Genomic DNA, 27,001 nt, shown 5'->3' with positions numbered 1-27,001 from the left:
GGGAGTGTTGGGTGCTATTAGGGAGTTTTCTTTCATTAGTTCTTTTTCAGCTTCTATCGTACTTTCTATAATTACTAATAGTCGGCAAACTTACATCGGTCTATGGCCCCAACAGATCATAGTTCAGTATTCCTCATGGAGGGAGTCAGATAGGACTGCAACCACTATTGTACCTCTTTTATCATTCGGGATAAGTCCAATGTCCCTGGATGCTCTCATGACTCCAACAAAAATGGTCATATTTACGCCTCCATGGTTGGTGTCTCCAATTTCATTTTCAAAAAACTACCTCACTGATAACCCCCTCAATGCTTCATATTTCACTTGGTCCAACCACTCTTTCGACCGAACCCTCACCAAACTAGACAGATTTCTAGCCTCCACTGAATGGTATGACCATTTCCTGGAACCCCCTCCTGCACCTTAGCCAAACCCTCACCTCGGACCACAAAACCATTCTCCTTGACATTTTGCCTACCAAATCAGGCCCAAAACCCTTTCATTTTGAAGTTTTCTGGTTGCGAAAACCCAATTTTTAATCATTGGTCCACCCCTAGTGGTTCTCTTTCTCAACCTATGGTTGGGTTGGTTTTAGGCTCTAAAGAAAACTATAGCTGCTCAAAGCTGTCTTGAAACAATGGAGCAGCAACCTACCAGGAAATTATAAAATTGATAAGGAATCCCTTCTCCATGAAATTGACAATCTAGACCTCCTAGAAAAAATTAGAACCCACCCAGACTGAACATACTAGGAGACAGGAAGTCAAAGCCAGCTAGTTCTCTGTTATCAAACAAGAAGAAACCTTCTAGCAACAGCAGTTCAGAATCAAACGACTCGAAGTGGGAGGTTGGACCACAGCTTTCTTCCACAAAATTGCAAATTGCAGGGGTAGACACAATCCTCATTACCCACATCTAAGTGGGTAGCCAAAGCTTGGAGGATCATAGCGGAATTGCCACCGGAATACCCTTTTCTCATCTACTACCATCCCCTTCCCTCCTATGACTGACATAACCTTCTCGAGGTTACCAAACATTTAGGTTACCAAGCACTTACGCCCTCTGGCTCGAAAGGCCATTCTCAGAGAATGAGATCCTTTAGACAATCTCTAACATAGGTCAGGACAGGGTCCTAGAGTCGGATCGGATGGGTTCCTAGTGGTCATATTCAACAAATTCTGGGACAACATGGCCCCATATATTATTACCTCTTTCAATGATTTTCACCGTCAAACCAAAGTTCAAAGTGGGAATGAATGCTGCCTTTATTGCCTAATCCCGATAATCGAAGGTGCATAACAAATCCAGGATTTCTGATCCATCAACCTCTTTAAATCCTCTTACAAACTCTTTTCCATAGCCCCAGCCTCAAGACTTTGGGAAACCCTTGACAATGTCATCTTTTCCAACCAAAGTGGCTTTGTAAAAAATCTGTAGATTCTTGATGGAGCTCTAGTTGTCACAAAGCCATCCATTCCAAACATATCTCTGAAAGCCCTGGGCTTGTCCTCAACAGATGGGATTTGGAGACAGGTCCATTTGAGATAAAGTCCTCCAACAGATGGGATTTGAAGAGAAATTGAGAAAGTAAGATGGCTGTGTTCATCTCGTCAACCTCTTTCTCCATCCTTGTCATTTGGTTCCCCCGCTCTCCAGAGGCCCCAGAAAAGGCAAATATCTCTCGCCCTTCCTTTTCCAGATTGTGGCCTGTTTTTCTTAAAAGTGTACTAAATAAATATTTAAAAGAAATATGGCTCCAATCAAAAGACAAACTAATTTAATCAAGATTGCATAAGAAATCAATATTTTTATTAAAATGGATTTGGGAATAGTTCTGAGTGTTCATGAACAACTTGTTTCATTAACGTCAAACTTTTATAGAAAGAAAGAACATCTTTGATATATGATTACATAGACATATAAAAACTCAAAGAAAGAAGTACACGCATAAAGACACTGGAGTTTATCGTAACACGCATACATACATGTCTTTGAAGTTTTGTTTCGATTATCTTTATCTTTCTGGAAATTATGAAGATCACTATGTCAAGGAAGCTTTTGCAAACCTTAGCTCTGAATTAGAAAGTTTAGGGCTTGAGGTTCGGGTTCGGTTTGTTCACGATCATGCTCAAGGCATCGCTTTATATAGAGTTCTGATACTTGATGAGAAAGGAATGAAGATCTCCAATTTTGGAAACTCTCCTGCTTGAAATCTTCTGCTTCTAGAGTCTTCAACTTCTAATGTAATCTTTTCGAGATTGCATTTCTTATTGCCACATAATCCCATGATTTGAGGGTCAAAAAGTCTTAAAATCAGAAACTTTACTTGTAAAATTGCTCTTCTTCAGCAAGTTTCTGGATCATATCATGTCCAAACTTGATTTGTCATTAAAAAACAAACGAAATACTATTAATTTCATAAAAGACCATGCCTTATATATAAAATCTCTGAAGATCAAGTTTGTTCCAAAAAACTGTTCAAGTTTGAAATCTTTCTATATTTTGGAAGAATCGAATTGGAGTCGAAAGGAAAAATTTCCTCTTATTTACCCAAATTTCGTCAGTCTAGGGTTTAGTCTTGATCAAATTCGATCAAACAAACTTCAACAATATTCTCCAATGGCTCTAGGTCATTTTAAAACAAACCCCGATCACTTTTTTCCAAATTACTTGAAATTTTAGCTGTAAATTCCCAAGGCTTTTAACTATCTATATAACAAATACCATCTTGATTGAAATCCAGCTGACCCCAAAAAGTTGGGATGAGGCTCTGATAATGATGATGATCTTGATAGGAGTCCTAATCACCTAAAAAAGTTCATGGCCAACTTTTTCTTCACATTCTGCGGTTTGCAGTTTGAAACTGAGAGTATGCTGAATTTAATCTACTTTGGGCCCCTATCCATGGCCAAATTTCATGAAATTTTAATTGTAGATTCCCAAGGCATGGCCCTACCTGCCTAAAAAATTTCTTTCTGATTGGAAGTCTTCATTGTCTCTCCTTTTTAAGCTCGACGTGAATTCCATTTTGATAGGCTGCTGCAGACACAGCACTTCGGTTTGTCAGCCTCGTAGCTCGTGTGAGCAAATGACATCCAAATTCTATGGAATTTGGACAATAAGCTTTAATCACCTTTTTAGATCCTCCAAGTTTGGGATCAAACGGACACCATTTGGTCAAATTTTTGAAAAGTTAACTCTGAAGGTACTATTCATTGGTACTATAGCTGGTGGCAAACTTATGGAACACACTTCAAAATCAACTCCAAACATGAAATTTTATGTGCAAGCTTAGGATGCCCTTTTGAAAGTGCTCCCACCCAAATTATCAAACCATTGGGAAGCCATTATCTTGGCTTCCAATGTTCAGGACCATATGGTCATTTCTGAATTGTAGCTGTATGAATTCTGTTGCAAATACACCCAAACATGTTCGGATATTTAGCAGATCCTAGTCTAGACTTCTTCATAGAGGCATTTTAGGTGGTTTGAAGTACTCTAGAAATGGCCATGACATCAGTCATCTCTATTACGCCGATGACAACCTTGTCTTCTGCGATGCATCCATTGAGGAAATTGATTGTCTTTTGCTCTTTCTTAGGTGCTTCAAGGCAGCAACAGGTATGAAAGTTAATATACCCAAATCGAAACTGATGGGTGTCATCATTACCCAGCAATCCCTTTGGTATTTTTGAGGCGCGACTTGGCTGCAGGACTGAGACACTCCCATCCAAATACTTAGGTCTACCCCTGTGCATTGGCTAGCCACACAAATCCCTTTAGGATCTCATCATAGAATTGTCCCAGAGAACCTTTTAGGACTTTGTATAACCCACTTGGATCTTCTCAAATCAATGGCACACCAAACAAAGATGCCTTCTTCGACTCTCTTTTGGGGAAGCAAAAATCGGCTGCAAACGGGAAGCAAACTAGGCCCTAACCTCTAGGGGTTCTCTCACAGATTTTGGGTCTCCCTTTCTCCTCTCTGATGCATATTCTTAAACCCTAGTGTTCTTTCTCAATTTTTCTTTCCTTTTTTTCCTCTTGTACTCCTTGTGATTTTTAGAAGGGAGAGACCTTCACGTGATGGACGAATAGAACTTGGTTGCTTGTTGGGGGAGGCAACGGGTCGGGTATCGCGTCCGGTTGGACTTGGACTCAAACCCGAATAGTATTCGGGTTCAAAATTTGGACCCGTATCCGGACCCGTCGGGTTCCAGGTCTACCCATCGGGTCCTGGGTCTACCTGTCGGGTCTCGGGTTTGGTCGGATCCATTGCCACCCTATGACTATGAGCTTATTTTATTTTTTTTTGCCCTTTTTTTTTTATCATCATATACCTTATTTCTATGAGCTTCTTTTTTTTTTTTTGTCAATAAATTGTAAATGTTGCCAATATTGTGACAATATGCATACCTAGCATGTGCCTAAAGACGCATGATTGCCATCATATACCTTATTTTATTTTTTTTTGCCCTTTTTTTTTTTATCATCATATACCTTATTTCTATGAGCTTCTTTTTTTTTTTTGCCAATAAATTGTAAATGTTGCCAATATTGTGACAATATGAATACCTAGCATGTGCCTAAAGACACATGATTGCCATCATATACCCTATAACTATGGGTACGGGTCGGGTCTGGTTGGACCCAAATAGTATTTGGGTCCAAAATTTGGACACCCACCCGGACCCGAGGTTGGGTATGCCCGTCGGGTCCCGGGTCTAGTCGGGCTACCCCTATTACTTGTGGGAGTTAGTTCGAGGCCTTTATATAGGTTTTGGGCTAGGGTTCTAGAGGAGTTCACTTTTGCCTTCAAATGGGAGATCTATGGGCTGAGAGGCGCATTCTGTCTTTGCCTTCTATTCTTTAGATCAGTCATTAGAACAGTAGAATGACATCATACTGTTATCCCGAGTTGCCTTTGTCCCACACTCCTTCCAATCGTAGTCTGAATGGGATTCGTGCTAGGTGTCCAACAGTTAATTGAAATCTAATCTTTTCCAAAGTCTTTAATCTTTCTCAAAACAGTAAGTTCTTTTTCAATAAGAAAGCAAAACATCTTTTGGATCTTTTAAGAATCTTGAAAAGAAAAGATTCCTCCAAAGATATCATATTCCCCAATTCCCATAGAACGGATCTGAATCACATGGGAACATCATGGCCCATGTGTTTTCCCTAATGATGATGTTGCATGTGCATGGCCCACATGTGATCAAATCATGCCATATGCAAGAATTTTAAAAATTAAAGTTGTATAGAGGACAAAACATTGTTTATAGTTGCATGATAGTCCTACGTGGGCATACGAACATTATTCCACATCACATAGATCCTTATTTAATTTAGATCACAAAAACAATTATTTTAAGCTGAATATTGTGAAAAGAAATTTTCTAATCTCTTCCAAAAACAAACATGATTCTCTTAAAAAAAATACTGGAAACCTTGAACGAGTGGGCATTGCCTCAGGATATCGCGTCAACTTATGGCTAGGCACTCAATTTATGTCAGCCATGTTCGCCTTCTATGTTCTCTTACTAAGCAAACCGGAAATATGAGCCATTATTTCACTTGCATGGGCTCTGATTACCCTATCAAAGTTAGCCAATAGGTAGATGGACTACAAGGGTGCTGTGAATCTCCAAAGGATAAGTTAAATCACCTAGAAATATGCACTAGTTTCAGGTGCGGAGGTCCTCTCTCTTAGTGTATGCACATGGGTGTTCGTGTTTCTCAGCGCACACCTGTTATTGTGCGTGTGGTGTGTGCGCTTGGGTTCTTTATCGACTCCAAAGGAAAGGCAACAACTAGAGACTTGCACACGAAAGAAGCAAAAATCGGTTCAATTAATACAAGGGGGCGTGGAGCGTATTTAGAAGTGTGGGTTCATCAGGGTTGGTGCAGCTGACCCTCTTAGACCACTTGGCTTATATGAATGCCGGGGGACGCCCACTCACCCTTAACGGTCTACTGGGAGACCCGGTCGAGTGTTTGACACGTTTCCTTGTGGGGAATTTCGCCCTGCCTTGCTTGTTTTAAGCGAGAAGGAAAGTGCGACTCGACGCTAGAACCAGGTGATCCGAAAAGTGGTCGAGTTCATCCAACCTGAGTCGAATTTCCGGCTATGATACTGACTGCACATTGAACCTTAACGGTTTACTGGCAGATGTAGTTGAGTACTCGACTAGTCATCAGGCGATCCAAAAAGTGTCGGAGCTGAGCTGATTCCTTCTTCGGTTCTCCCTTTGGATGCTTGAGGTTTTTGGGTAATTTTGATGCCCTAGGTTCTATGGGAATTTTGGGGATTTTCTAATTTCCTAGGGTATTTTGATAATGTTGAGGGGTAATTTGGGAATTATGAAATGGAGGTAGGGGCGCTTTGGGAAATTTAAGTTTTCTCTCTCTAAGCAAGGGTTTCTCTCTCTAGATTGGAGCTTGATTCCCAACCTCTAAAAATGAAGTTTAAGTTGGCTTTTATAGACATGGGAAAATATGGGTGGAATATTAAAAGTTGGTGGGTGGAAAATCAAAGCCTGGCTTGAAAATGGGATGGATTATTAAAAGTAAATTCGGGCTAAGGCTGAAAATGACCAAAAAGGATGCCTAAACTTTGGAATTTTCAATGATTTGTCATTGAGGAGGCTCCTTCTTCATCCGCTACCAAAACCCATCAAATTGGACCTGTTTCCACTATTTTGGCCCAATTTCTTTCATAAAATCTGGAGCAATTGACCATGATCATTTTTCAACAAATTTGAGCAAAAACCATCAATGATTCGCCAATTTTCATTCATTTTGAGTTTTGGTTTTCCATTTCTGATAAAAATCGATACCCATTTCTACACTTTGTCATTACACTCAAATTTAGCCGCTATTTGACGATAAGCCGATTGATTTTGATCGTGGATTGCTATGTATGGATGCTTTTGTCTCTAAGTTACGAAGCTCCCTGCAAAATTTTGGCTCGAATCGCTGTAGGGTTTGCGAGGTATCACTCCTAGAGTGAGCAGAGGTCATGGGGAGGATTGATACAGATCACTTGTTGCGAACCTCCATCGTTTTGCTTCGATTCGACCTTGATCCGAGTGGAGAAACCCACTGATCCATACATGGATGGAAATCCCATGTAAAAAGGAGCAACATACCGAAATTTGGGCTCTTTTGGCTACAAGAATCATGAGATATGGCCCCCAGATTTTTGCCAAAAATTTCTGGTTGCTGTAATTCTCATGAAGAGGATGAACTACAGAGGCAGTATGGTATGTTTTTCTTTTCTCTGTGGTCTCCCTGTGGTGAAGTAAAGATGATGCCAAAAAAGGCACTTTTGGACATCAAAATTGGCCGAAATTTCTACCAAAGGCTTTCCTCATTATTGCCTTCCTCCCATAAAATTTGAAGCTTATTGGCCACTTATTTTTTGGGTTCCTTTTGTAAAGTTGGAACGATTTAGATGGACCCTGCATGCGGTTCAAGGCATTCGAGAAGCTATATCTCTCTTATCTGATATCAGATTGGGCACAAATTTGGACCGTAGCTTTGTTATGTTAATACTTAATACCTTTAATCCATAAAGTTCTTGGGCCATTTAAATTTTTATATCTGTAGGAGTTTTTTTATTTTGGCCTTGGATCAATGTCGTGAGATGGACGGTTCAGTTGCATCGCACCATATTTTGGTTATCTAGTATTTGATTGGCCTTGTTTTTGGAGGGTAGCCTCAGTCAGGGTGCCTTGAATTAGGGATCCCATGGTCAGATTATGATTTCTTTATCCTTTGATACAAATTGGACCCTACTTCTTTCTGGAGCGTCCAATTGGAGATTTGGGCATGATCGGGCTTGGATCTTTCTCATTTTTGGCAGGGAGCTTCCTTTCATCATGTTAAAGGGAATTTTCATTTTTGATTTATTATGAGATTGCTTTTTGCCCACTGTAGCAATTTCCAAGGGTTCCTTCGATTTCCCTGCAGTTATCGTGCTGGGAATTTATTTGGCTGGACATCGTCATTCCTCGAGTCTGGTGACATTTTATTTGAGACAAAATATCCTCAAACAATGGGGACCCCAAAATTGCTTCTCCAATGCGGCTATCATTTTTGCATTTGAGGGTGGTGTCTTGAGGATTTGACCCTTGCCTTCCAATTCCTCTATACATCCTTCAAAATTGAATAGAAATTAAAAACTAGTATAAATTTTCCCTCCATCATTCTCCCCTTGTTGGAGAAAACTCGTCCTCAAGTTTTGAATTATGCTAAGATGACTTCAACATCAAAACCACCTTCTTTAACCTTCGTTTTCTTTGTCGGTTCAAATATTACTCGAGGTTAAAAAAATTCATCAAGAAATGGGTCCTGATATGCATATTGAGGAATCCATGCAAATTTATCAAATTCAAGTATTCGTGAACTTCCATTAGAAATCATGTAAGATACTCCGAACATAATTTTCTGGCCTTTAGAGGATTTCTCAACATCTATTTGATCACTTTCTAAAATCAAGGCCATAATTTGCGGTTGAGACGACCACATTTCCACTGCGCTACTCTGATTCCGATGCCGTAAAGTTGAATGCTCCACCTCTTCAATATTGATAAGATCTTCAAAGGGCATTATTTTGATCAGTCCTCCTCCATCCTTCTCTCTATATTCTTCCCCCTCTTCCAAAATATCTTCACCATCATCTTGATCCTTATCATAGATCGGATCTCCTAAGAAATTTTATTCTTGATCTGAGTATATGTTGAAGAGTGGTGGTGAATTCCAATCAACAACTTGTTGATTTTCCATGCAATCTATGTCAAAATAAAAAATATCATTCTTCAAATCAAAAACCCTAGAGTGATGTTCCCTACATCTAGGTCTTCTATCACTATACTCATCACTCGACACCACACGCGGAGTGCGAAAGTGAAAAGGCTTGCACTCAAGATCCGCTTGGGCTGAAAGATCACCGTCTTGCCCATTATTGAGGGTTGCGAATTGTTGTGTTAGCTTTTGAACTTGTTTTTCAAGTTCCTCAATTCTCTCATCTCTAGGATCACGGAGCGGGTCCACAAAAATACCCCTTCTACGGCCCCTTCTCGCTGCCATGAGTTCACCGAAATCACATACCCTAGGCAAATAATCAATAAAAGTGGCTGAAATCAGCAAGATCTAGGTTGTTTTTGGCCAAAATCAGTAAACCCTAGACCCTACTATAATTTCCCTCCTTTTTTGTTGACCTAGGGTACCAAAAAAAGTGGTGCTACAGTAATAAAGTGCGTAATGCTACAGTACTTTTTAGTAATGTTACAGGAACTTCCGTACTCTACAGTAACATTTTGTGTGGATCGTGGGCTCTGATGCCACTTGATGTAGAAGAACTTGAAGAAACATAGAAAATCAGCAATAAACATGCCAAACACAAGTAATTTTGGAGAAACCTTAAGGTTTTCTCCCACCTAGGTCTCAAGCCTTAGGTTTCTTTTACAAGACAAAGTCTTTCTTTTCTTAAAGAGGCATACATGAATGACTCTCCAGCCCATTCATGCCCTTATTTATATTGAAAACATATTGTTTTGGACATTATTTGTCCATATAATTTTAACTTTTGACCAAAAGGTCCTAACTAAAATATAACTTGAAACTAAACTCCCTAACTTTAATTTAAATATCTAAAAAATCCCTAAAATTCCTAGAAAATAAAAAAACCCTAGAACTAAGCCCTAAAACTAAAATCAAAATATACATCCTTCAAAATTGAATAGAAATTAAAAATAAGTATAATTTTTCCCTCCATCAATGTATTTCTGTTTGCTCAACCTACCATTGGGATTTACTCTGACCTCAACACAGGATTACTCAAATATTCCTCGGTCAGTGCATCAGGCCTCACACCTCTGGAGCTTAATGGCTAAGGTTTGTGACTTAATCAGCCCTAGGTGTAGACCGTACTCATGCCCCATTGGTCCCACATTGACCAATCAGCACTCCCACTTAAATTGGAGCATATTTATTTCTTTTATTCTTGATAACATGAGTTTTAACATGGATTAATATATGAGCAAACGTCCTTTAAAGGCCACAAGATCCCAACAATATTCTATTCTATATATACCATATTTGTTACCATATATGTTCTAATACTTGTGCATGTGTGTGTTATGAAATAAAATAATAGTTTTATTGATGTCTCAGATAGTATACTTGTATCCATTTCCATGCCCTGAATGTTGGAAATGAAGAGCCCGTATCTTGCTTGCTCTCTATTTGCATCTATATCCATACCCCTCTGGGCTTCTGTGGATCTTGCAATGTAGTATGACATGTACCATTTCTACACTAGTTGATAGTTACAAAATCTTGTAAGAGGGGTGGGAGATGGTACAGCACCTCATTGATTATACAATTATTAGAAACGAGTGAGCAAATGGTGGGTGTTATGCCTTGAGTATGTGGAAATAGGTAGCTTGCCAGGTTATCAAAATTTGAACCCTTAGTTTCCCATGAACTAGATTTTATGGCTTCATGATAAGTCAATGCACAAGAGAATGGAAGGTTCTCTTTGTTGACTGCAAAGGTGGTATAGAAATTCCTATTCCAATTTTGGTGAGTGGACATACGAGGTAGTTCCATGGTGATAATATTTAACAGATAGTAAAGATGATATTTTGCTTATATGCATTTATTGTATCTCATCACATGTATTACATTTCATTATGTGTAACTAGAAGTTTATTGAAATGCTGTCTTCGCTAGCTTCATCTTGCATGTTAATGTCTTCTATTTATTTGGTACAGCTGCATGCAAAGAGCAAAATATGACATTGGCGAAGAAGCGGTACATAGGTTCTCCTTACCTCCAGAAGATAAAGCTGCTCTGGAACTTGTTGAATGGGTTGATGGTGCCTTTAGAAAGGCATCGGTATGCTCTTAATGCTTAGTGTTTTCATTTTTATATTGCTTATCTGTGGATGCTGGAAAATCTTATTGGAATCTATTCAGTTTTATATCTTGCTTCCTGATGCTCATTCCTTAGAACTTCTCATGCACAACTTGCTAGAAGAAAGCAAAAAGAAAATGAGGATACGTGGTAGTGTTTCAAAAAGCGCTAGGTGGGCGCCCAGAACTTGGGTGTAGAAAGAAATTTTTTTTGGGGTTTTCTCTCTCTAAAATAGGCTCTAATGGGCTTTAGGTTTCAAATGAACGTAAAACCCATAATTTTGCCCCTTTAATATTAAAAAATGACCCAAAAATGCGCTCCATGAGGGCCATTTTCGCCCCTGGGTGGGGCCCAGGCCTTGGGCCACCGCCTAGGCAGGTTCAGGTGGCCACCTAGGCGGGTTCCCGGGCACCTATGTGGGTGCCCATGGATATCCACTAGGCCTGGGCGATGCGCCCAGGCCTTTTGGACCGCCTTGGCAGCCACCCAGGCGTTGGGCAGTCCGCTTTTTAAATCACTGATATGTGGACAGCATTTGTATGCACTAGTTCAAGTTTTAAAATTGATATCCATCTCTAAAAATTGTTATTCTGTACACATAACAGTTGAATTACTTGACAGTTACATTATTCGATTGACAGTACATCAAGTATAGGTATAACGGTTTATTGTGACTCCTCAATGACTTCATCTATCCCATTTATGTACATTTTCAATATGCAATTATGTGTTGCAATAATCGAGACTTTGAAATGGAAAAATAAATGAGTTTCATCTTTCAACCAGGTTGAAGATGTGGTTTCTCGTGTTGCTGAGGGAATTCCAGGTGGCGATCATGAACTGGACTTTTCGTCCTTTTGTTCCCAGTTGGGTCCTTTAGCTACAGTAAGTCCGCTTAATGGATATGATGCCTTCTCTGCTTGTAACCATCTGGATATCCTAATGTGTCTCAATATTTTCAGGTTCTTCTTTGTATTGATGTAGCTGCAACTACAGCTAAGTCGGTTCATATGTGTAGTCAACTACTACACCAGGCAAGATAATTGCTTCCCTCTAAACAGATAAGAAGAATATAAATTCTTTATTTCAAATAAACCATGCTCCTCTTTTCCCGCGATAAAGTATTATGTATTTTCTTGAGCATTGACAGCTTTTGGATGCTCATTCTAGATGTATTATCAGAAGCATAACCTGTTAGTTGAGCTTCTTGAATGTGCAGGCACAGACCTTGCTGTCACAGATATTTCCAGGTGGTGCTCCAAAGAAAGGCTCGACATACTGGGATCAGGTCCAAGAAGCATGTATTATTACTGTGACAAGGCGTGTCCTTAAGCGTCTTCATGATTTCTTAGATCAGGTTGGTTTTCCATATTGCTGATACATGTTATTCTTCTCAGTAAAATTCTTGGTGAAATGCTTTGCTGTTTGGCATTCTTTGCATTGTTTTTAATTATAATCTACATGATGAGGAGTGCAGCTGGACCCATGTTTCAATTAGTTTTCTATTCAAAAGGACAAAACAATAGACTTCCACCTTCATTTCGAGGAAACTTGCTTATGGGAAGGAAGTGTTTGAACATCGAACATTACTGTATATAAAAGTTCCTTATTTCATTCTGAGTTATCATACATTTCATGATTTAATGCTGTTTTCTGAGTACACAGTACGTTTACCATTATGGTTGCATATTATGCTAGAAATCATGCATGAAGTACTTTTGTTCCTTGATGGTTGTGTTTGTACTGTATCCTCTAACTTGAGCCGCAGCTGCAATTGGGTTTGCTTTGGCTCAGCTGAAGAATACTTTTAAATATTTCATAGAAATGAGAAGAATATTGTGGTTCTGTTATAGTTCACTTCATGTCTAATAATTTGTTCTTATACTTCATTCATGTTTACTTAATTGAGTTCTTATCATTGTATGATAAGAGAATGCCATCTCAATATTTCTACTTGATGCTTTTTGGGAAAATATTTGTACTTGATGTTCCAGAGTAAATTTCCGTCCCTTCAAGCAATTCTCAGAGGTGATATGGTTGTATCTCCTTCAAGTGAGAGTAACAGGCAAGGACAAAGGCAGCGAGCTCTTGCCATTTTGCATCAGATGATTGAGGATGCTCACAAGGGAAAGCGGCAGTTTTTGAGTGGTGGGGTTTACAAAGTGGTTCTGTAGTATCTAGAATTTACTTTATGCCGTATTTGGGTTATTATGTGTATTGGCAAATGATTATCTGAAATAAATTTGCAGGGAAGCTGCACAATCTTGTAAAAGCTGTCGCTGATGAAGAAATGGATGAAAGCTCATCTAAAGAGAGCTCCTATGTGGAATCTACAGTAAGCTTGGGTTCTGAGAAGGATGGAATTCTTGGCCTTGGTCTTAGGACTGTGAAATCTAACTCTCACAGCACAGCAGCTGTGGAAAGTAGTACTGATCCAACTGATTATGATTTGAAAGATGTGAATAAAAGATTATATGGTCCCCTAAGTTCGAAACCGGCCACATATCTTTCTGCATTTATCCTCTACATTGCAACGATTGGTGATATAGTCGATGGAGTCGATACTACTCATGATTTCAACTTTTTCTCTCTCATATATGAGTGGCCTAAAGATGTCAGTAGTTCTTTCATTTTTGTCCTATTAATGGTGCCCTTTAAAATTAAGTGTCCATCACTGAAATCGTTGCAGTTGAAATTGATTCCGCTGATTGAAATTGCCTAGTTTATTTTGTTTGGAAACAGACGTGTTGAATTATCAACATTGACTTGAGCATGGGGTGCATTTCTGTAGCTTCAACTTTTTTTTTTGAAATTATGCTATCATAAATTCCTTGATGTTTTCGGTTGCTTTGTTCCCCAGAGAAAGTTCGTATGGCCTTGAAATTTCCTATTAACATGAAATATGATTGGCTGCTGCTATAGTGCATCTTGATCAGAAACCTCATGATCTGATATTATGATGTTGTAGAATAAACCTTAGGATATCCAGTTCCATGGTGGGAGCTGGAGTGTGAGTACTACAGTGAAAGTCGGAAGCCAATTTTGGATGGGATTGATAGAGGAATTACTTGGAAATCACAGCCCTTGGGAGCGTGAAACTGCATCTGGAGTAGAAACATGCTTATTGGGAGTGAACCAAACATGTCCATTTGACAGCTTATATACCTTTTCAACTCATATAAGTGCCTTTTCGTTTTGTGAAATTCTGGTTGCCTTTGTTTTGCTTTCAAGTCCTTGCGTTGCACACGTTTTTTATGAGTTCCTATTGGCCCATGTTAGCATTGATTGCTCTGAACAAGAGCACTTTAAGCACTTTATGCCCAAAGACGGTTAACCAATTTCTATGGTTTAACAAAGTGTTCAGAAAATCGACTTGGCCCTTGCCTGAGCCGAGTTACTTGGTCGAGTCCGAGTAACTCCCCAGAGTACAGTTCAAGTTAAAAAAATAAAAAAATCATCACAAAAGTTAATTTATATATATTATATCATACGTGTTTATGACATTGAGCATTAAATGACCTGATGGTCAGGTCCACCGCCCTTGGGATTCCTCCATGTGGGATGATTTTGGCTCAAATCCTGAACCCACTCATTTTCAATTTTTGTTTTCTATTTTTTTTATAAGGTAGTATAGGGATACATAAATACTTTTGTTTACAAAGAAATTCCTGTGGCGTGTTGGTTAAAGTGGTATGCTCTTAGAGTACCCCTTTGTAAGAGGTGTTAGGTTCGAATCCTCTTCCTGGACAATTTATTTAACTCCTGTTTTTTCTTAAAAAAAAAACGAAAAAGAAAAAGAACGGATGATTATTGGGGGATTCGAACCCTCACCATCATGGACCATAAGAATGCACACAAACCAGTGCTTTACTTGAATGTTCATGTTAAAAATTGGCACGTCATTATATATAACATATTAATAACTCACGCACAGTGTACTCGGGCCAAACTCGCCTCGCCCATACGGCGAGGCTGAGTTATTTGCTTGGGTCCGAGTCGCGGCCGAGTCTTGAAACAGTGGTTTTACATGACATGGTTCATGCTGCCTAGAAACTAGAAAGTCTCTTGCACTACTGACTTGTTAGTCACCATGGAGATGCATTATTCACCACATCATGAGCAGAAGAATTGAACTTGGATTTATTAATTGAAGATCACTGTGCTTGGGTTAAATTCTTTAGAATGGTGGAGTATTACACGAGTTACTATGTCATTCATTGTAGTTATGCTTTTTGGCAGATTGCGATGAGAATTTGTTTCACAGTTTTTGGCTGTGAAATATAATACCCAGTAGTGCTCGCATTCTAGACAATGATATTTTGATTGGTTTCTTTAAAGAGGTTTCTCTAATCTTTATGTACTGCAAGGAGTTGTTTTGGTTGGTTATTTTTGTTGATCCATCACTCAGAACACATTGTGAGATAGTCATGTTTGTTGACTTCTGTATAATAGTCTGAAAATCTATGATTTTCATATGACTCCTTTTCTGTCAATAGGTTGATGTTAAAGATGTTAAATTTTGCAGCTTTTAACTCGTCTGGTTTTTGAGCGAGGCAGTGCTGATGCAGCTGGAAAGGTAGCTGATATTATGGGTGCGGACCTTGTTCATGAAGTTATATCAGCTTGTGTTCCTCCAGTCTTCCCTCCGAGGTCTGGTCATGGCTGGGCCTGCATTCCTGTTCTACCAGCCTATCCGATGATGAGTCTTGAGAACAAAATTCATTCTCACTCTTCTGTAGAGGCTCAGCCTAGTTCTTCCTCATCATTAATACCTGGAGTCCCACTCTATCCTCTTCAGCTTAATATAGTGAAGCACTTGGCAACACTGTCACCTGTTCGAGCTGTATTGGCTTGTGTCTTTGGGAGTACCATATTATCCAGTGGCTCTGAATCATTGGGATCCAGTAGCTCGCATGGTTCAATAACACAACCATCTGATGCTGACAGGTTGTTTTATGAGTTCGCACTTGATCAGTCTTACAGGTAACATATTTCGTGGAATCTCTGGTGTTGGGGAGATCATATGTTACTTTATCTTAAAGTGCTATTCTTAAATGAAATAAGGCCTTGTTTGATAACCAGATATCCAACTTTGAATCGATGGATACAAATGCAGTCCAACCTTCATAGAGTAACCGAATCTGCTATTATAACCAAACGTATGGCTGAAACTGGCAAATCTACAGCTGGGTCCAAAACTTTGGTGAAACGATTACGGGAACCTGACAGTGATACGGAATCAGAAGTGGAAGATGATGGTTATGGAGCAGTAGGCGCTCATGCTTCTGTATCTGTCTCAGAGTTTGATAAAAAGGAGTTTGCAGCTTCTGGTACTAAGCAAGACCTGCAGAGATCAGAGAGTTTTGATTCTGATAGGACAGTTTTTCTTTCTTTTGATTGGGAGAATGAAGGGCCATATGAAGAAGCTGTAGAGAGGTATGCTTGATAGAACCTTCCAAACAGGGCGAGTTTACATTAATTGGTCAATTTATTTTTATTTTCTTACAAAAATTTTTCACTGAATCTATCATCACATTGATTCAATTTGTATGTCCTTTCATTACCTCTGCTTGTATCTTTCTTTCCATTTAGTATTAGGTGTGAAAATGGCCATATTGGTGTTACCATATTCGGCAGCATTTATATCCTCTGAAAATCGCCCGTGGTGCAGTTGTTATGGAATATTGTTTATTCCATGTACAGATTTTTGGTGATATATGTTGCTGTTGTGGTTATATTGGCCACATGGAACCAAGAACCTTGCAGCTAGTGATATCTTTATTTTTGCATTGGAAACTAATGCTTATATCTAATGATGTCTTTTGGAAATGTTCCTTTCATGAGTATTCATCAGCACATTTTCTGACTGTCTATATCCTAGCCAATCAACCAAAAAAGAGAAACTTTATAGTTCCAAGAACCTTGCAGCTAGTGATATCTTTATTGTTGCATTGGAAACTAATGCTTATATCTAATGATGTCTTTTGGAAATGTTCCTTTCATGAGTATTCTTCAGTACATTTTCTGACTGTCTATATACTAGCCAATCAACCAAAACGAGAAACCTTATACTAGAAAATTTATTTTGATTCATTTCTCCTTCCATGAGTTACAATTTCTTGCTTCAGTACTTGCTTGCCAAATAAAGGTTCTTCCTGAGTCACTCTATGTTGACACAAGTTCTGTATTGCACCCTAATGTTTCTTGAGATCTTTTGACATTTGTTTGAGTTTTTCTGTAGTTTATTTCAGTAATTTTATTTTTAATTTTTTAAATTTGCATGAATTTTGAAGTGATGCAGCTGAGTAGTCATATGGATGAGTGAAATTTGGCTTCTATTTATTTATTGTTTGAAGTAAAGTTTACTATAGTATAAAAAGAAATGGACATTAGTTACTGATGCAGATTGAGAACTAGATAATTCAGAAAATTGATTTATTTTTTTAATTTCATGGGCGTAAGTGTGTGTTTTATTTTTATTTGGTTAATTTTTAGGAATTATTAAATAGGGTTAATCCTCAACACTTAGTTTCTATTTTTTTTTTTTTACTATTCTCTTCTATTTTTTTTTTTTTACTATTCTCAAGTAATGTTCATAGTACTATTCACATGTTAGTATTTATGGTACGATTCTTTGGTCACTGTTAGGATGGGTATTTCTGCAATTTTTAATTTTGTTTAGAGGTATAATGAGTCGTTTACTTTCTTTTTTTCTTTCATTTTGTCTTTTTGCCTTCAAGTTTACGTCGTTTCGTCATTCTACATTAGTGAAATTGTTTACTTGGATCTTAAGTTAATTTAGGATATCATAGGCTTATAAAACGTGGCACTTCACATTGTGGGAAACCTATGTTACTGGAATGAATTTTATTTTATGGAATAAGAAAGTTCATCTCTTGGCTTGTTTTAGAATTATGCTTTTTCTCTGTTATTGCTGATTTTTGCTGTTCCTTTAATTTTCCTTCATACTCTCTGTGTCACTTCTATAGTTCCAAGGGTGTTAATTTGAAAGAAGGAATGTTTGGCTTAGGATAACCATTTTGCGAAATATTATTTTTACAGACTAATTAATGATGGGAAATTGATGGATGCGCTGGCTCTTTCTGATCGTTGTTTGCGAAATGGAGCCTCTGATCGATTACTGCAGCTTCTTGTTGAACGTGGAGAGGAAAATATGTCAGCTTCAGGACTTCCGGTCTATGGAGGACATAACTTCGGTAGCAATAGTTGGCAGTATTGTTTGCGGCTAAAAGATAAACGACTAGCTGCTACACTTGCACTCAAGTGCGTAATCCTTGTTCTCGCTGTACTTTCCTTATTGCTTATGTCGTAAATCTCTATGCATCAATTTGTCTACGGTGGCAGTAATATTACATCATTCATTTTCTTCTAATCTGGTAGATTTACTGCAATAAGGGACACAGGACATTTGTTATCTGCAGATGGTGCATGTGTAAACAGATGAAGTTTGCATTATTCGTTATATGATAAGTTCCACTTGCTTTTACTGACATGTTATTATACCTGTTTGTATTTTTGTACCAATAACATGATTATGTAAATATAAAGTACAACTTTAATGTTAGTTATGTAAAGGAATTGCATTTGAAGCAAAATATGTTGCTGTCTGTTTATCGCTATCATGTTTGCTCTATCTAGATGATGGTGATCTGATGGATGGTCTTCTTATTCCATCCTTTTATTTTAGAAATCAATTTATCAGGAAGTCCTGGTTTTTTAAAAATGCTGGTGTCTGTTTATCAAGACCTGGGTTGCTTTGCTAATGAAGCATGATCATGCTGACCACAGTGTTAATTTTTTTTTCCAGCATAGATTCCTCCTGCAATATATGCTGTCTTGCCTATTGTTTTTTTTTTTGTTAATCCATATTCGAACTATCCACAGATGTGCTTTTCCGAATTCAGGTACGTGCACAGGTGGGAACTAGATGCAGCCTTGGATGTCCTCACGATGTGCAGTTGTCATTTGACTGCGGATGATCCACTTAAAACTGAGGTACCTCTGTCACAGCGTCAAATATCACCTACCCTATGTCCTTCATATTTTTGGTCATATTCAAGGCTTTTCTGGTACATAATCCTTGCCAGCATGTCACAATATGATGTTACTTCGTCCTTACCATCTGCAGATAACTATTGTCTGATAAGTACATAAGTCATGAACAAGTCTTGGCTCCTAAACTGACTGCTTTTTCCTGCATAATCAGGTCATGCAAATGCGACAAGCTTTGCAGAGATACAATCACATTTGGTGTTCAGATGATCAATACAGCAGCTGGCAAGAGGTTGAAAACACTCTCATTGTCTGTAAAGAGTTGTTACATCACCTTGAATAGATCCAAATATTTGAAAGGCTCTTTCTGATACATCTAAGGCTTTAATTGTTCCTTTATTTTATTCATTCGAATTTCTAAAGGATGTTGTTCTTTTGACCGATATTAATTATAGGTCGAAGCTGATTGCAAGGAGGATCCCGAAGGTTTGGCACTTAGACTTGCTGGAAAGGGAGCTGTATCTGCGGCCCTTGAAGTTGCAGAAAGTGCTTCTTTATCCATAGATTTGCGAAGAGAACTACAGGGCCGACAACTTGTCAAGCTTCTTACTGCTGATCCTGTAAATGGGGGAGGCCCAGCTGAGGCTTCAAGATTTCTTTCATCTTTACGTGATTCTGATGATGCTCTTCCAGTTGCTATGGGTGCCATGCAGCAGTTACCAAGTCTGCGTTCAAAGCAGCTTCTTGTGTAGTCTCAATTCCCTTAAACTTATTGATGCATTTATATGTTTTTGGATGTATGGAATACAATACGATCCATATGTTCATGATAGCAGCCTGTTCATAAGGTTATTACTGCTCCATTAATAGGTTTGACGGTGATTGAGGGAGGGTGGGTCCCACCAAACTTGTCACTGATTCAATTGTATGTGCCATTCCCTCTCCAACACTGACCAACCTTCCATCACTGAGCAACCCAATGCTTGGATGATTATAACCCCTGTGCCGGCATTGTTATTTTGTTCGTCTGGGTTGAATTCTACTTTCCCTTGAATATGTTTGTTCCTCAGTCTGATGTCTTTTTTTCTTTTCTTGTGCAATGAAGGTTCACTTTTTCTTGAAGCGACGGGCTGGGAATTTGTCAGACGTCGAGATCTCACGTCTTAATTCTTGGGCTTTGGGTCTTCGCGTGCTAGCAGTTTTGCCTTTGCCATGGCAGCAACGGTGTTCATCACTTCATGAACACCCTCATTTAATACTGGAAGTTCTCTTGATGAGGAAACAACTTCAGTCTGCTTCATTGGTACTGTGCTCCTCCCTGTTGTAACTTAAAATTTACCTCAACTATCAGGATCCAAATCAGGCATTTCCTCCTAGTACCTTTTTTGAGTTAGAATCCTGAAATTGCATTTGCTTGTGCAGATCTTGAAGGAGTTCCCTTCTTTGTGTGACAATGATCTGATTCTTAAATATTCAGCAAAAGCAATAGCTGTCAATGTGACTCCCCCATTAGGTGAGCAAAGATACCGCATTGCGGCCTCAAAAACAAAACAAAGAGGTCGAAGTGGCGTACCACCTAAGTCAAATATTGGTAATAGCCTTAGCAACCTACAGAGAGAGGCCCGTAGGGCTTTCTCTTGGGCTCCTCGAGATACTGGTAACAAAGTTGCACCTAAGGAAACCCAAAAGAAAAGGAAAAGCTCAGGGTTTTCTCCATCAGAGAGAGCTACTTGGGAAGCAATGGCTGGTATCCAAGAGGACCGTGTATCCTTTCATTCTGGTGATAGTCAGGAACGACTTCCTTCTATTGCTACAGCTGAGGGTTGGATACTCACTGGAGATCCAAGTAAGGACGATGCTGTTCGCATGTCTCACCAATATGAAAGCGCTCCTGATATCATACTTTTCGAAGTACGGATTTGGAATCTATTTTCTCTTTCTATTATTGTTTAGCTTTAACATGCAACAAATTTCACGGTGTCTTCAATCATAGTATCTCTTAAAGCTGATTCAACTGAAATTTTCATGCAAATTTCCCCCCCTGTAAGATCTCTGAGATTCGGGTTCAATATTATTGTTAGGCACTGCTCTCTCTATGCTCAGATGAATTGGTTTCAGCTAAAGGCGCTCTAGAGTTGTGCATTACCCAGATGAGGAATGTGTTGAGCTCCCAGCAACTCCCCTTGCATTCATCCATGGAAAAAGTTGGACGAGCTTATCATGCAACTGAAACTTTTGTTCAGGTATTTGATTTTCAGACTGATTTTCTTTTCTTTTTTCATTAAAAATACTGATAATATTTATCTTGATATACATTTTCAGGCACTAGTTCATGCTAGGTCTCATCTGAGAAAACTTGTTGGGAGTAGTGATTTGTCTAGCACTTCAGATCGAAGTAGAGAAGCTGATGATGTATCCTCTGATGCTGGCAGTTCTAGCATCAGTAGTCAGTGCACAGATGAGCTGTCAGAACTTGTATCACAGGCTGATATCTGGCTTGGGCGTGCCGAGTTACTTCAAAGTCTTTTGGGGTCAGGGATTGTCGCTTCACTTGATGATATTGCTGACAAGGAATCATCAGCTCATCTTCGTGACAGGTTAATTGGAGATGAACGATATAGCATGGCTGTATATACATGCAAAAAGTGCAAGGTATACATCTGCAACCACATGATTTGACTAATGTTGCCTCTATTGGTCACCTAATGATATGGTTTTTTCAGATTGATACTTTTCCTGTCTGGAGTGCTTGGGGCCATGCTCTGAATCGAATGGAACATTATGCCCAAGCCCGTGTGAAGTTCAAGTATGTGCAAGATTGCATGTTATTTTAGCTTCTTTTTTTCACTTAGATTTTGTGCCTTTTTAGCTGTTGGTAGTAGTGAGTATATAATTCATGGAACTTTTGCGAAGGTGCTGTTAAGGCAGTATCTTGCTTAAAATTGGGCAGTACCTTGCTTAGAATTGTGGACATACTGACCTTGTATTACTTATTGCATTCAGGCAAGCTCTTCAATTGCACAAGGGTGATCCTGCTCCTGTTATTATTGAGATCATCAATACAATGGAGTCTGGCCCTCCAGTAGATGTCTCATCTGTCCGTTCAATGTAAGAAATCAATGCACTTATGTACTGTTTATGAGGGATAGCAGGCTGATCTTCGTACTTGGTTGGATGTATTTGATTTTATGTCAAAGATGAATATTGGCATCGGGCCAATCTACTACATGAACAGATAGGGACATTATATGGCAGAAACCTAGTTGTACCACAAAAAGATACTTGAACTTTCATATTTTATGTGGGTTCGTTTGTATTATTTTCAAATACAAACATCAGTTCTAAAACAATATTTGTTCGAGTTTTGGGTTTGAACCAGCAATAAAAGTTGACATTTGACTGTCAGGTATGAGCATTTGGCAAAAAGTGCCCCAACAATCTTGGATGATTCTCTTTCTGCGGATTCATATCTCAATGTTCTATACATGCCATCTACTTTCCCTCGGTCTGAGAGGTCAAGACGATCTCAGGAAGCTACAAATAGTCATGCTGTGCTGTCAAATTCGGTGAACTTTGAGGATGGTCCTCGCAGCAACTTGGACAACGACAACATCAGATACGTGGAGTGCATCAACTATTTGCAAGAAGTAAGCTAATTTGCCTCAAGTGCTTCACAAGTTTCTATTATCTTTGAACCTGTTGGTAAATGAACTTAAAATTTGCTTATCCGGCGGGGACTTGAAGGAATGAGCCACTTGTGTAAGTTGATGTAGTGGAACCCTTAATTGTGTTTCTTCATAACTATTTTTGTGATTCTCTTTTTTTTGGGATGTTTTTTTAACATGTAGGAAAACTCTCTGGGTCACGTGTTTCTGTCTTAGATTGTTTAGCATTCTTTTTGATGTTTGGGTTATAATGATATATCTGCATGAACGTCCTTTTTCTATCTGACTTGATACTCATTTTTGACATGAATTTCTGTTTGTTGTGTAATACAGTATGCACGGCAGGAAATGCTCAGTTTCATGTTCAGACATGGTCACTATGTTGATGCTTGTTTGCTCTTCTTTCCTCCAAATGCTATCCCCGTACCTGCTCAACCATCGGCACATGGGACAGCGACTCAATCTTCATCACCTCAAAGGCCAGACCCTTTAGGAACTGATTATGGAACCATTGAGGATCTATGTGACTTATGTGTTGGATATGGTGCCATGTTTGTGCTAGAGAATGTCATTGGAACAAGAAATGCATCTGCTGCATCGCATGAAGCTGTGGTTAGCCACTACACAGCTGCTGCTCTTACCCGCATATGCAATTATTGTGAAACTCATCGCCATTTCAATTTTCTCTATAAGTTTCAGGTATTAAAGTAGTTTTTCCCTGACTATTACGGTTGAAGTTGAGATAACATTAATGTTTTATCGACGCTAGTTCAGATAGATTCAATGAGAAGCCATGCTATAAAAATTTCTTCTGCGAATTCTATAATTTTAAAAGTAGTCTTTAAAATGTAGCATGAGGTCGTATACAATAATTTTGGAATCTGTTTGTAATATAGATCTCTTCTAGTTGAATTTGATATCCTGTGTGCCATTCTTCATGCATCAGAATAAATTGAGAAACAAATGATGAACTAATCTTATTAGTGTCTGCCGACTTGGACTTAACCTGGTTGGCTTGGGCTCGAACCCCCAACCTTGGGTGTATATGAAAAGGCATGCAGTGCTCAAGTGAGTACTGTAGCAACTCAAATGAGTACCAAGAACTCGGGCGAGTTGCCTAAATTCGCCCGAGTTTGACCTTTTTCAAGAGTGACTGAAATATGAAGCCGGTTGAAATCCACGCCCCTTTCTGTTCATATTTTGGGCCCAAAGCTCATGCGTTTGAGGTCAAATTTGCCAATAGATTCTTTTTTTGAAAATTTATATACTTGATAGATCAGATTTGAGCAAAAACAATAAAATTTGATGGACTTGGAGATCAAAGATTGCAATGTAGGCTTCCCTGATTATGAAACAAGTTGTGATTTCTTCACACAGGTTGGTCAATCTTTGATGGATTTGGTCTCTGTGTGTTTTTGGGGTGTCATTCCATCATTGGCTTGTCTCTCATATAAGAAAAGGGACAAAAAAAGGTCCTGGATTTGTGAGATTTCAAGTTTGGATTTAGTATTCTTTTGAATTTTTCAAGAGCTCGGATCACCTAGATCCGAACTCAAATTTGGGTTTGATATGGGGTGATCTGAGGAAGTCTTTACTAAAAGAAGTGGCTATGTGGAATTCAAGGCTTTAAAATAATTTTTTTTCTTTATTATTGAATATGAATTCCAGTTGCAAGTGCTACAATGCACTATTGTAAAAGAAAATCAAAACCCTAAAAACAACTTAGGACCTTTTCTTTTATTGCCACAATAAATAAACACAATCCAGGAATAAAAAACAATCTTCCTCTAACACATTGAGTACAACTAATATTCTTGAAAAGTCACAGTAAATATGGAAATATGACGGACAAAAATAAATAGCAGGGAAGATTCACTCGATTATGCTTAGGGTCATCCTCATAGGTCTTGGTACCCCTCACACTCGATTTCTTGAACAATGATGTACTTTAATCTTATTGGTCTCTATGAAGTTTTATAGCTAGTTAGCTTCCTTAGGCACTACCTCTTAATCTAGGCTTCTAAAGAGTATATTAGGGCATGCCTCAAAAAAACATCTCCATTTTTCTAGGGTTAGACTAGTCCTCTCTCTACAAAACCCTAATTAGGGTTAAGCGTGCCACCCTCTTTAATTTGTCTAAGGATGGCGTTTAATTTGTCTAAGGATGGCGTGCCACTAATGGTGAGACAGAGGGGAGACGGGCACTATCGAGATGAGAGAGAGAGAGAGGAAGAGAATTAGGTTGTGAAGGAGAGAGAGAATTAGGTGAGTAAGAGGCTCCTAATTATGGGTAATGAGAGGGGGTACACCTCCTAATTTAGACCTCAAGACCATCCGAGGTATGCCTATCCAATAACTCACCTTGACCAACAGGAAGTTAGGAAATATGTGAGGTGAGAGAGAATAAATTGGAGTCATCTCTCCCATAAGTCAGCCATCATGATTTTGGGAGGCATATGAGGAACTTTATCCCGTTAATATTTGACCCATATCTACTTCTAGTTTAATTAGCATTAGACCAATTTACGAAAATTTTTAGAACTTCTAAATTTATTTTTAATTGTAGGAAGTCGAACTAATATTTCTTGGTTAAAACCAACTCCCACAAAAATAGGCATGCATGATCTTTTCTTTTCTTTTAAAAGATTATCTAACTAAGCAAACTTAAAACATTTTTAATTAACAAGAGCTAAATGAATAAATAAGAGAGAAGAGAGGAGCCCCCTTGGGGGGGTGCCTCCCCTGTGGGTGACATGTGGCCCCTATGGGCCCCACGCCCCACCCAGGGGGTGTGGTACACATGCGGGGCAGGATCCAAGGGTCCCACATGTGCCCATCCTTAGTCATATAATTTTGAAAGTGCCCTTTTTCAAGGAAATTACAACAGAAATAGTTTTCAAATTCTGAAAAATTTCTAAAATTTATAGAAATATTTCTAATATTGAAAATAAAATATCTAGAAGTAGAATGGTAACAATGGGACAAAACCAAGTGACTATAAGGCAACTCGACCCGACCCAGTGACTGTGATTCACAATTGTCTTCTCAGACTGACTCAACAAAACCCATGACCGACAAACTTGTCAGGAGCTTATGATTGGCTTGTCAAAGCTGGCCAATAAACAATGGAACCACGATCCCGAAATGTGAATTACAGCTCCACCCCTTAGAGCAAGTTAAGCACATATCATTATAGTGTGAGGGGGCCTCTCTTCATGCACATGTACACATATCTCTTTTCAGGGTTGCTTCTTGGTAATGTGGCTATCATATGTACATGTCGTTCAGAAATTTGTTGAGAATTTAGTGCTTGCTTTCACTGGCCTACATTTGTATACAGGAGACCACATAGCTCTCCGGGCCTAAAAACTATCCATGGGCATCTCTCCAACCTCAACAACAGATGACCTTTTGTAAACTCTTTTCACTAGTGTCCCATGCCATGGTTTTGGACATGTCCCATGCCATGGTTTTGGACATGACCAGGGTCTTATACTGCCTAACCCTTGGTCAATCAAACAGTGCACACTCTTATTGAAGTGAAGAATCCACTATAAATGTCTTACATGCTCTCACGGCCTTTAAAGGCCACAAACCCCAACATTTATGTGGATGGAGGAATCAATATGCCCTAAGCTCGAAGATTGGGAAATTGGCTTCAAAATTTTGGGTGAGTTTCATTTTATTCAATTTTGAATTCATAAAATGGTTTATTTCTAACTAAGTAAATTGTATTTATGATTAATATTGTACATACTTTTTATTCTTTTGTATTTGTTATTTTTCTTGTTTCCCTCTTTTTTCAGATTTTTTTAAAATTGTTATGGCAATATCATCAATTTTTTTGTTCATATTCCATGTTATTTTTCCTTTTTTGGTTTTGTTTTTACATTTTTTTGGATTTTCTGTTTTTTCACAATTCTCTCTTTTTTTTTGGCTCATTGGGCTGCTCGGCACGGTGTCGGGAGAGTTGACTCAAACTCTCATGTGTTACTTGGTTCATCCAGGGGGCGAGTTCCGCACCTGGGCCACTTTTGCTTACACTGATTCTTATTATTAGGAAGATGTATTGTTCCAACTGTTTATTTTTCTGAAATGGACAGTTGGTTGGGGTAGCAGACGTGAAAATAACATGGCAAACAGCTTATTACTTGAGAATGCTAGATTTGGAAGGAATATGAGTATTGGCTGAGCTTGAAATACCGAGTTCATTATGCCATAGTTTTCATGTATTTTCATGCAATTTTTAGATGTATGAGCAGAATGATATAGTTTCTAAAATCTAAACTGATCAACCCAAAACTGTCATCAAATCATGCCCTAGGGACTATTGTAATCATATTCTCTATCCTCTGGGTTCCATGTGGTTTAATGGAGAACTTTCAGTAAAAAAAGAGTATCTG

General features: G+C 38.7%; 1 protein-coding gene across 5 annotated transcripts in view; it reads left to right on the top strand.

The window, feature by feature from the left end:
- The window catches only part of LOC18432072 (zinc finger FYVE domain protein), a 45,143-nt gene that overhangs the window by 8,984 nt on the left and 9,158 nt on the right, over nt 1-27,001 (top strand). The window contains exons 9-28 of one of the 5 annotated variants that reach the window (XR_016056394.1): nt 10,779-10,902; nt 11,707-11,805; nt 11,883-11,954; nt 12,140-12,277; nt 12,915-13,068; nt 13,170-13,534; nt 15,446-15,903; nt 16,003-16,356; nt 17,983-18,204; nt 18,826-18,936; nt 19,148-19,225; nt 19,389-19,681; nt 20,039-20,236; nt 20,356-20,844; nt 21,015-21,176; nt 21,256-21,585; nt 21,657-21,739; nt 21,937-22,041; nt 22,340-22,580; nt 22,932-23,076. Coding sequence is in view for 3 of the 5 variants with exons in the window: in XM_011624243.3 (XP_011622545.1) it covers nt 10,779-10,902; nt 11,707-11,805; nt 11,883-11,954; nt 12,140-12,277; nt 12,915-13,068; nt 13,170-13,534; nt 15,446-15,903; nt 16,003-16,356; nt 17,983-18,204; nt 18,846-18,936; nt 19,148-19,225; nt 19,389-19,679; nt 20,039-20,236; nt 20,356-20,844; nt 21,015-21,176; nt 21,256-21,585; nt 21,657-21,739; nt 21,937-22,041; nt 22,340-22,580; nt 22,932-23,297 (4,420 nt within the window). In the remaining 2 variants the exon portion in view is untranslated. Of the gene's footprint in view, nt 1-10,778; nt 10,903-11,705; nt 11,806-11,882; nt 11,955-12,139; nt 12,278-12,914; nt 13,069-13,169; nt 13,535-15,445; nt 15,904-16,002; nt 16,357-17,982; nt 18,205-18,825; nt 18,937-19,147; nt 19,226-19,388; nt 19,682-19,803; nt 19,859-20,038; nt 20,237-20,355; nt 20,845-21,014; nt 21,177-21,255; nt 21,586-21,656; nt 21,740-21,936; nt 22,042-22,339; nt 22,581-22,931; nt 23,298-27,001 lie in introns of those variants that run through there. The other 4 variants (XM_011624243.3, XM_088868126.1, XR_016056395.1 and 1 more) reach the window with 4 other exon arrangements.

Source organism: Amborella trichopoda, chromosome 5 (assembly GCF_054954075.1).
Source record: "Amborella trichopoda isolate Santa Cruz 75 chromosome 5, AtrichopodaSantaCruz75HAP2 v2.0, whole genome shotgun sequence".
Lineage (NCBI taxonomy): Eukaryota > Viridiplantae > Streptophyta > Magnoliopsida > Amborellales > Amborellaceae > Amborella > Amborella trichopoda.
The sequence above is the reverse complement of the archived record's forward strand: the minus strand, read 5'-3'. Positions and strand labels throughout refer to the sequence as shown.